The 8,582-nt window shown below is 50.8% G+C and overlaps 1 protein-coding gene across 1 annotated transcript; it reads left to right on the top strand.

The window, feature by feature from the left end:
• The first annotated feature begins 2,259 nt into the window (after positions 1-2,259).
• On the top strand, positions 2,260-5,912 carry LOC100899462 (F-box/LRR-repeat protein 16). Its single transcript, XM_029111041.1, has 11 exons — positions 2,260-2,310; positions 2,420-2,600; positions 3,101-3,252; positions 3,368-3,473; positions 3,571-3,769; positions 3,889-4,051; positions 4,191-4,227; positions 4,467-4,665; positions 5,146-5,223; positions 5,470-5,618; positions 5,764-5,912. The coding sequence occupies exons 1-11, from the start codon at positions 2,260-2,262 to the stop codon at positions 5,910-5,912; spliced, it is 1,464 nt and encodes a 487-aa protein (XP_028966874.1).
• The last annotated feature ends 2,670 nt before the right edge of the window (positions 5,913-8,582 follow it).

Genomic DNA, 8,582 nt, shown 5'->3' with positions numbered 1-8,582 from the left:
TCGAGCAGTAGGAGCAGCAATCGGAGTAGCGGCTTAATTCGGTCGTCCGGAGAAAATTTCAGGACTCCAATGCATTAGCTGTATGTGTGTTTCGATTCGCACAATACCGAATCGTCCCACTACATCTCTTCATCCATCTTCTAGGCTTCCGTCAAGTGTTCAAAACGATCGAGCAGAGTGGTGTTGTCACACCACTTTACGACGATCGAATCGTCCTAGGCTTGCCGTCGAACAGGTTAAGCGGGATCCTCCCCACCAGCTCCGAAGCATGTCCAAACTGGGATACCGCAATCCTTGAACGCTTGTATAGATATACGCAGAGAGACGAGGCCAACCTAAATTAGCATACATACATGCATTCATATGTCAAAACACGCTCTTCAAGGTCTCGATGCTGGAACCTTGTCGATATCCGGAGAATAGACCTGAGACGGAGTGCAATAACGGTCACGAAATCGAACACATCCGAAGTCTGCGGAAGCGTATTCTCCCTGAATTCATCAGACTTCAGAAGGATCATTACCTCGGAGATTGCACCGACGTACTTTGTCGCGGAGACAGATGCACATCGAATCTTTCAATGCGCCGTGACGTGTGTATTTATCTCGGAAAAAAAAATTCAGATACTAACTGACTTGATCTGGTCGAGATCCATCATTCTTCGCCAATTGGAACATCCCCATAATTCCTCCTCCTAAAATTCGAAAAAAAGAGGGAACAGGGGCTGAACATGCGGAAACGGGTCCCGCAACTCGATGTTCTCGGGCGCGCGCCCGAAAAGGTGGAAAACTCTCTCCTATTCATACACTATGGTACCTTAATCCTCCGGATTCCATCACGCTCGATGACTCCGGTGGAATGCGCGCGAAAAGAGAGAGGAGAATGAGAAAATGGCTTTCGCGGTGAAGAATCAGGGCTGCGGGCAAATCCATGTAGCATGGTGCGTCCGTTCCTCGCTGCTTTCGCGATCGTTGTTATTATCCGATCGAGGTCTTATTTCGACTCCCGCCGCTCGATTACCGGTAAAGCGAGGAGTCGGAGAGCTCACCGGGAGCCTCTGTGAGAGCAGAAGAGGTGGTCGACTGCAAAGTGGCTCCTCGCTTTCAGAACGAAAGCTACGATACTAGTAAAGGAGGAAATGGCTGCCTCTGCCGGAGAAGTAAAAGATTAGTCCCCGGGGAAGAGACGTCACTGCAGCCACCGGGCAGGTGGGAGTCTTGGCGTTCCGGGCAACTAGGAAAAGCGGACGGTCGAGAGATCACAGCCAGCGAACGTTCGCCGCACTGTCAGGGTAAAGCTGACTCTACAGAGTTTCGCGGGAACTGCGGCTTAGTCGCTTTATTGCGGAGAGCTTGTCGAGTTGCCCATCTTCTGAATTATGGGAGAGCCGATTTGCATGCTGGTATCACGCGACACTCCAATTAAATGAGAATATAATCTGACAAGGTGACACCGAGGAAATTCGATGCTAGGGCACATTCCCTGCGGAACGCCTCCGGGAAACTCCCGACACGTCTCCCTGGGAGAGCAATCGAAATCGGTCGAACTTCGGAAGCGCCGGAGGAAGAAAAACCTCCGCCGAGCTCTTTCCGGCCCGAGAAAAGCAGATACTAACCAGAACTGAACGACCAGCTGGTACAGCAGCGGCAGGAACAAGACCCCGTCCGAAGGAAAATACTTGCTGTGTCTGCTCTCCTCTTGGAGGATACGAACGTGCGGATTCCATTTGATTGGAGAGCATGCTTGAGGGAATATCCGAGGGATCAGCGGCGAATGAAAGTCAGAAGAGCGGCGTGTGTTTTGAACAGCGAAAGTTTCGGGGATTCTCCCCGTCGACACGTGGGAACGGGGTGCAGGCGTGAGGAACTAGTTTTCCGCGGTCCACTTTCGGATGGGACTTCCGGGTGGTCTCAAGGGATGCAGGGGGATTGTCGACCTTGAATCAGCTGTAGCACTCAATTAATTTCTTTCATCATCGGTCGATAACCTCCACGTATGTTCGATCCATCGACTGATGAGGGAGTCGGCTGAGTGCAGCTTGTGGGTTCCTCGATAATGCGAGAGGCAGTGAGGAGAACTCCGAAATCCTCCCTGTTCTGTTTGCGGTATCAGGGCGACGCCGACGCCTCAACTCTGACTCGCGCTCCGCGAAGACGTGACTGGGCATCGAGACAGCTGAAATGAATCCATGGAACACAAACTGCTACTCTCAATTAGGTACTTGGTTTCTGAAATAACGCCCAACGACGCCCTCAGACAATGCGCACCTGGTACGCTCGGAAACGTTTGACTCATTTCCCTTGCGAGGGCGTGAAGCGTAATATGAATGAAGCGGAGTCGGAGCCCGCCCTCGGAATTCTGCCGAGGGAGGATATAATTAGGACCATGGCTAACATCTGCTATTTTTCCCGCTTTCCAGGTGAGCTTCACGAAACGAGCAGCGGCCGAACTGAGCCGCTGCTTCAACGGATTGGCCGTTCGAGCGAAGGCAGGGGCCTCGAATGCGGCTTCGACTCTTCGTGAAAACTCCAAGTCCGGATCACATGGAATGTCTTCCCAGACCGCAAGTCAAGGCGGTACACCCGGTAATGCATCCCTCCGTGCATTGTCGTTGCCCGTAGCGTGATAATCCCGATTCCGGATGTAGCTAGCGACGAGGAGCTACGCCGAGAATCACGGAGTTGGGCGTGATCTCGGATCTACACGATACAAGACCTTCGATCGAGATGACGGTATCGGTGTCCGGAAATCGATATGGACAAAAAATACAGTTCCCTTGAGCTCCTTGGGATACTCTCGAGGGTCAGAAGCTTGCCCATCTCACTCAGCGAGTAGTCGCGGGGGATCATTTGCACTACAATCAGTGAACTAGCAAAGATTTAGAAATCTGTCGACAAGGCGTGCGGGCACCCTGTTCTTCGCGAGCAAGCTTTTTTCTGCCAAGCGTTGCTCAAATTGGGAATCCGACCCACGAGGGGAGCTCAGGACGAAAAAAAACACGGCTTAGGCTCATTCCCATCATTGAACATACGATTTCTGAGCTATTGAATTGAAAATGAATTGAATCATTGGATTGCAGCTCCCCATGCACTTTCGACAGTGGATTATCGGAAACGGAGACCAGGCGCCGCACGGGAATTGTGGAACGCACTGACGCGACCGAAAACTGTACAGGGTCTTCTCGAAGATGCAGAATTTCTACGAAAACTTTTCCAATACTTCGGCGGCGCTGATAGATGTGTCTTAGCGCAGGTGAGCTCTTACGGGGGTAGCGTCTCGGACCGACCAGCAGGTTCTTTGCGGGGGATTGAATCCGGCTCCTCGCCTTTTAAATGCTCGCTCAGATAAGATTTTCCTACTCTCTCAGGTGTGTAAAACGTGGCGCGATATTCTCTATCATCCACGTTATTGGAAAAGTATGGTCGCGGTCATAAAGTATCGTGATCTGAGAGGCTCATCCGACGGCGTACAAGGTGAGGAGGAACGACGATCTGATTCATGGGTCGTCCCAGAAAACTTGCCCTTTTTCCGGAACGTGAACGATTCTGAAATTGGCCTCCATCCCAACAGTCCGGCGGCAGCTCTATGATTCCCTGGAAAAACGTTCTTTCACGGCGGTATGCCTCTTCTACACGAATGAGGAGGACATATTCGATTTCATGCACGCGTGTCCGAGGGTCGAGCATATCACGAAGCTCTCTCTGCGCTGTAGTTCAATCTCAGATCGAGCGTTAGAAGCCTTAATCGGAGCCTGTCCGAAGCTGACATGGTGAGTTCGACTCGGCGAGTGTGGACTCCGGAGGCGTTGCTCCCAGCATAGTCGACCGGCTCTGGCTATTTCGCGCTGCCTTGCAAAGCCAATCTTAACCAATCGTTCTTCTCTCCAAGGCTCGAACTTTTTGGCTGCAACGAGATAACAGATGCCGGTCTATGGGCTTCCCTCACACCGAAAATCCAGAGCTTGGCATTGGCTGATTGCATCAACGTGGCCGATGACACCATCGCTGCCGTAGCGCAGTTGGTTCCTCAGCTGAAGGAATTCAATCTCCAGGTGAATATCCCGGATCTCTTCTCTTCATTCGTGCTCGAAAGCTCTGTACTACGGAATCTCCCGGTCGTCCAAACTCGCTGGATATCCGAAGGGTGTTCTTACCCTTACTCAATGTGCGCAATGAACCGTTTTCTTTCAGGCGTATCATGTAACCGACGCTTCTATCGCCTACTTGGGTGAGTGGAGCGATGGAATTATTGCGAGCGAGCCGGAGGAATACTCTTGGAGCAAACTAGAAATGACGTCCATAGCCCGAGACAGGCGCTCGGATGCTCAAGTTCTCCTTCTTTCACTCGCTTGCATTACTCACTGAGATCAGCATCCGATCCGGCACGTCGCCGAAATTCCAATCTATTCCAGCATCCGTTCCGCAAGAATTTTCCGCTTTCTCACGTGTTTTCACCCCACTCCTCAGGACCGCGTCAGGGCAACACCTTGGAGATCCTACGACTTCGATCCTGTTGGGAATTGACAAACTCCGGTGTCTTGAGCCTCTCGCATTCCTTGCCATCGCTAACAGAACTTTCCTTATCCGGCTGCACCAAGATCAGCGACGACGGCGTCGAGCTCCTGGCCGAGAACTTGAATCAGCTCGAGATTCTCGATCTTTCATGGTAAGGAGTCGCACGCGCCTTGTGAGGAGATATGGCCGCGGGCACGCACAGGGGGGTCTCGACTCCTCTCCGAAGGGAATTGGGGTGCAGGTCACGGAGCTCTCCGCTACAAACCGCTTTTCGAATTCTGGTCAGATGACCCTTGTTTTGCGAGTTTTTCAACCATCCTGAAGGAGCTCTCCGTACTACCAAACTGCGGCTCGAATTCTTGGTGAAACATTCGATGGAGACGGAACCTCCAGATCCTCTTCGGGCTTTATCGTTACGAATTGAGCTGCATCTCATGTGTCGCCCCGCGTAATCGATTCCTGAAAACGGTTTATTCCGAGGCTGCCGACCCAGGTTGAATCAGGTTCTCAGTAATGCTCTGATGGGCGAACGGAGTGTTATGGCAGACGAGCGGGAGGCACGCATGCGTCGAAGACCGGATGGACCTCTTCCGCATTTGGAGGGCACTAAATATAGAAATATTGCCGACAGGTGTCCTCGAATTACCGACGCATCGCTGGAGTTCATTGCTTGCGATATGGGAGTGATGAAACAACTCACATTGGACCGGTGAGTCTCCAGCCTGCGATCTGGGATCGACTTCGTTGATGAAGATTCCCATACCTTGTGATTCCCATTTGGGATTATATTATTAAGCTATGAGAGGCGGTTGTTCAGGCGATCCTTTGGCTCCTCTCAATCACATGAACCTCCATTCCGGAATATGTCATATCTCCAAGGAAACATAGGGAGTCACTCCGAATTCTTGAGTAGCTGCTATTATTTATCATTAACTCTGTTCTCTCGATGTTGCAGCTGCGTGCACGTGACAGACATTGGCCTTGGATATTTGTCCACGATGGCAAGCCTCGAATCTCTGTATCTTCGGTGGTGTTCTCAAATCAGCGATTTCGGTTTAGCACATCTCGCAACCATGAAAGCGCTGCGGATACTATCTCTCGCAGGTAATTTTGCTAGATAGACAGATACATGGCCGACCCCGAGCCGCATGGAATCCACTAGAGCAGCATTAGAGCAGAGACCTTCGTCCCCATTGAAGCTACATAGGGGGCCTATCTTTTAGTCACGACGTATCTGGAATTTCCACAGGTTGCCATCAGCTGACTTCTGCCGGACTGTCGTCTCTTTACCAACTACGTGAACTAGAACTCCTGGAGCTCACCAACACTCCGGGAGCGACCAGCCAACTCGTGGATTATCTTGAGCAGCAAATGTTGCACTGTCTCGTTTGCAAGTGACCGGAGGAGAGCTGCGAAATGCCTGAATGCCGGGATAAGACAATTATGTCATACCAAGCGATCTGAGAGACTAATTATTAGCGGCCAGCTCCGCTGTGGGGTTTTCGTGGATGTATGTATGTGCTGTGAGGATGGATAGTTTCTCACAAGGTCCTCACCTGCAGTCAAGCTCCGAGCACAAATCCCGCAAGGTAACCTCCACAGCACCAGACGTACTCCTTGAGAATGGGAGATGTGTGAAACTTCATTCTGTGAGGTCTAGGTTAGAATCACCGTACTGAATACAATTCCCGCCGCAATGTGACACCGTAGACATTGAGTACCTCTCACGCACCACAGCTGATATTAGACGTTTTTCAACTAATCATCTCGCGTGCCTGTTGACTTGACGTCTCGACATATTCGATCCTTGTGCCCCGCAAGATGTATCCGGTATCGCCTGGAACTCGTCTACAGTACGAGTTCGGCGGACGTACACGGAATCAAGGGTATCAGAGGGATGAGCGGCAGCTCTGACCCAATATCACGACGCATTTCTTCTTGCTACGGAATCACCTGATGAAACTCTTTTCCCAAGCAGCACGAGGTCTTATTCGAAGCTTGTCTCACTTAAGAAACTAAGGACGGGGCAAAGAACAAGGAAACGGGGAGTATTGTGACGCGCATTTATGCGACCGAGAACCAGCAGCGAACTTGATGTGTCGTCCTCTCTTATCACTCAGGATCGACAGTCCTGCAGCCTCCCGCTTCTGACCGCTTGGAGGAGTCCTCCGGGAGCAGGGATCTATCAGATATTGAAATGATAATTACGACGATTATGGTGATAATCCTCCATAAGATTCAGTATGAAGGATTCTGTACCTGATATGAAGCAGCAGAGGATTCGGAAAGTGTTTCCGACAGGCATAAGCTTATCTTGATGGATGCTGTCGGAGACTCGAAGTCTACTTCCGAAACCATAGAGGTTGGAAAGGAGCGCTTGTTTGTCGAAAAAATTCCATGTACCTTGAAATCCAATGTTTCTCCGGGATACGGATCGAGCTTCGCACGTCATTGCCGGGCTCTGAACTCTCTCCCCCCAACGCTAGTCTCGCATCGGACAGGCTCGTAGGACCCCTCGAAAATTCTCTTGGAGCTCAATCCGGCCCGGAAAAAAACTGTGAAGAGATATAAACTCCGATAGGCATGCGAAATTTTCCTGAGCCGAATTGTGAATGCGGCACTCGATGTCTCTATTATGTAGGTTCGTCACTAGTCAACCGGTTGATTGGGAGGAATTTTCGGCTTAACATAGAGATATATATGAAATATTTAAACTCATTATTATACATATATCTTATTTACGTCTACTTAATGGAGTCATGAGTCATGAGATACGGCGACGAACTCCCCACGAATGTAACGCCGACCAGGCCCGTAAGCTGCAATCCATTCAGGCGCAGCACAGAGCAGCCTGGGAATCCAGAGTGAATTGAATGTGGATCTTCTGATGGAAGTTTCGAGTGGGAGGATTGTATCACGTGTAAGATAAGAATACGTACATAAATACATGTTGCGATCATGATCATTGTTTCCATCTTCTCTGAAAGAGTCTGCCCTTTTCGGAATTTAGATTGGCCTCCAAAGAGGCCCGATTCGTCCCCCCTGTGGACCTGAGAATCCGTCTTCCGCATATTTTCATTATTTATTTCATCATCGATTTCAGACAGAATCAGAGCGGCACAGTTCTCGGGATTCCCCGTCAAGATGCTCTCACCGGCGGCGTCGGAGACTTCGGACTGCGACTGACTGATTTCGCAGAATTTAGACCGGCACTGTCGGTTCTCATCAGAAGCGGGAAGCCGACTTCATCGAGAAACCCCGCGATCCGTGAATACGGAATCTGGAGAGGGAGATCGATAAACGCACGTAATGATTCGATATGGGAATGTTTGGTCTTTTATTGGACAAGGTTCTTTTTCACCCATAATTATGATCCGAGCCTAGAATGTTGATGATTCTGATTCCGAGAAATGCTGCGCATAGAACAAAGCAGCCGGCGACCGGACCGAATTCGCCTCAACCTCGTCAACCTCTCGCCACCGCCAGAGACATGAGAGGACCGGGGTGATTCGAGGAGAGATTCAGAGGGCGAGCCGTCCAAACCTCAGCGCGCGAGACTGTAGCAGCTCTTTCCTGCGGCTGATCGCACTGATTCTACCCAGCGATGACGTCTAGATACTCGGAGCTAGGTCTCTGTTCTGGAATTGAAGGCGGACGCCCATCTAGATCTAGATTCTCCATAAACAGGGCCGCCGACCGACGTTTTTTTTCCGATATCGCAAGCAGAATCCCGGGAGAGATCTCAAGAGAGGAGACAGTACTTCCTCCATTGGAAGTGACACCTAATTCCAAACTGCCCTAATTGCAGGGCCGATCTACGAAGAGCCGCAATCGGGTTGAGCACTCTCATCCTCGTTCGTCGAGAGTTAACCGTTTATTGAGGACAGTCCGACCACTCGGGACTATCCGTGCTTCCTCGTTCCCTGGAGAAAACTCCGTGCAGCGGAGAGCGCGGTGAGATGTACGTTTCTCGGGCTCGTTGAGTTTTTTTCAAAGCGGCGAGGGTTGCTAGAAAGAGTGTGAGAAAGACATGGCTCCTCTCGCAATCCGGCACAGCGTTCGAGCATG

Source organism: Galendromus occidentalis, unplaced genomic scaffold (assembly GCF_000255335.2).
Source record: "Galendromus occidentalis unplaced genomic scaffold, Mocc_1.1 scf7180000077202, whole genome shotgun sequence".
Classification (NCBI taxonomy): Eukaryota; Metazoa; Arthropoda; class Arachnida; order Mesostigmata; family Phytoseiidae; genus Galendromus; species Galendromus occidentalis.
This window is presented reverse-complemented; position numbering and strand designations above follow the sequence as displayed.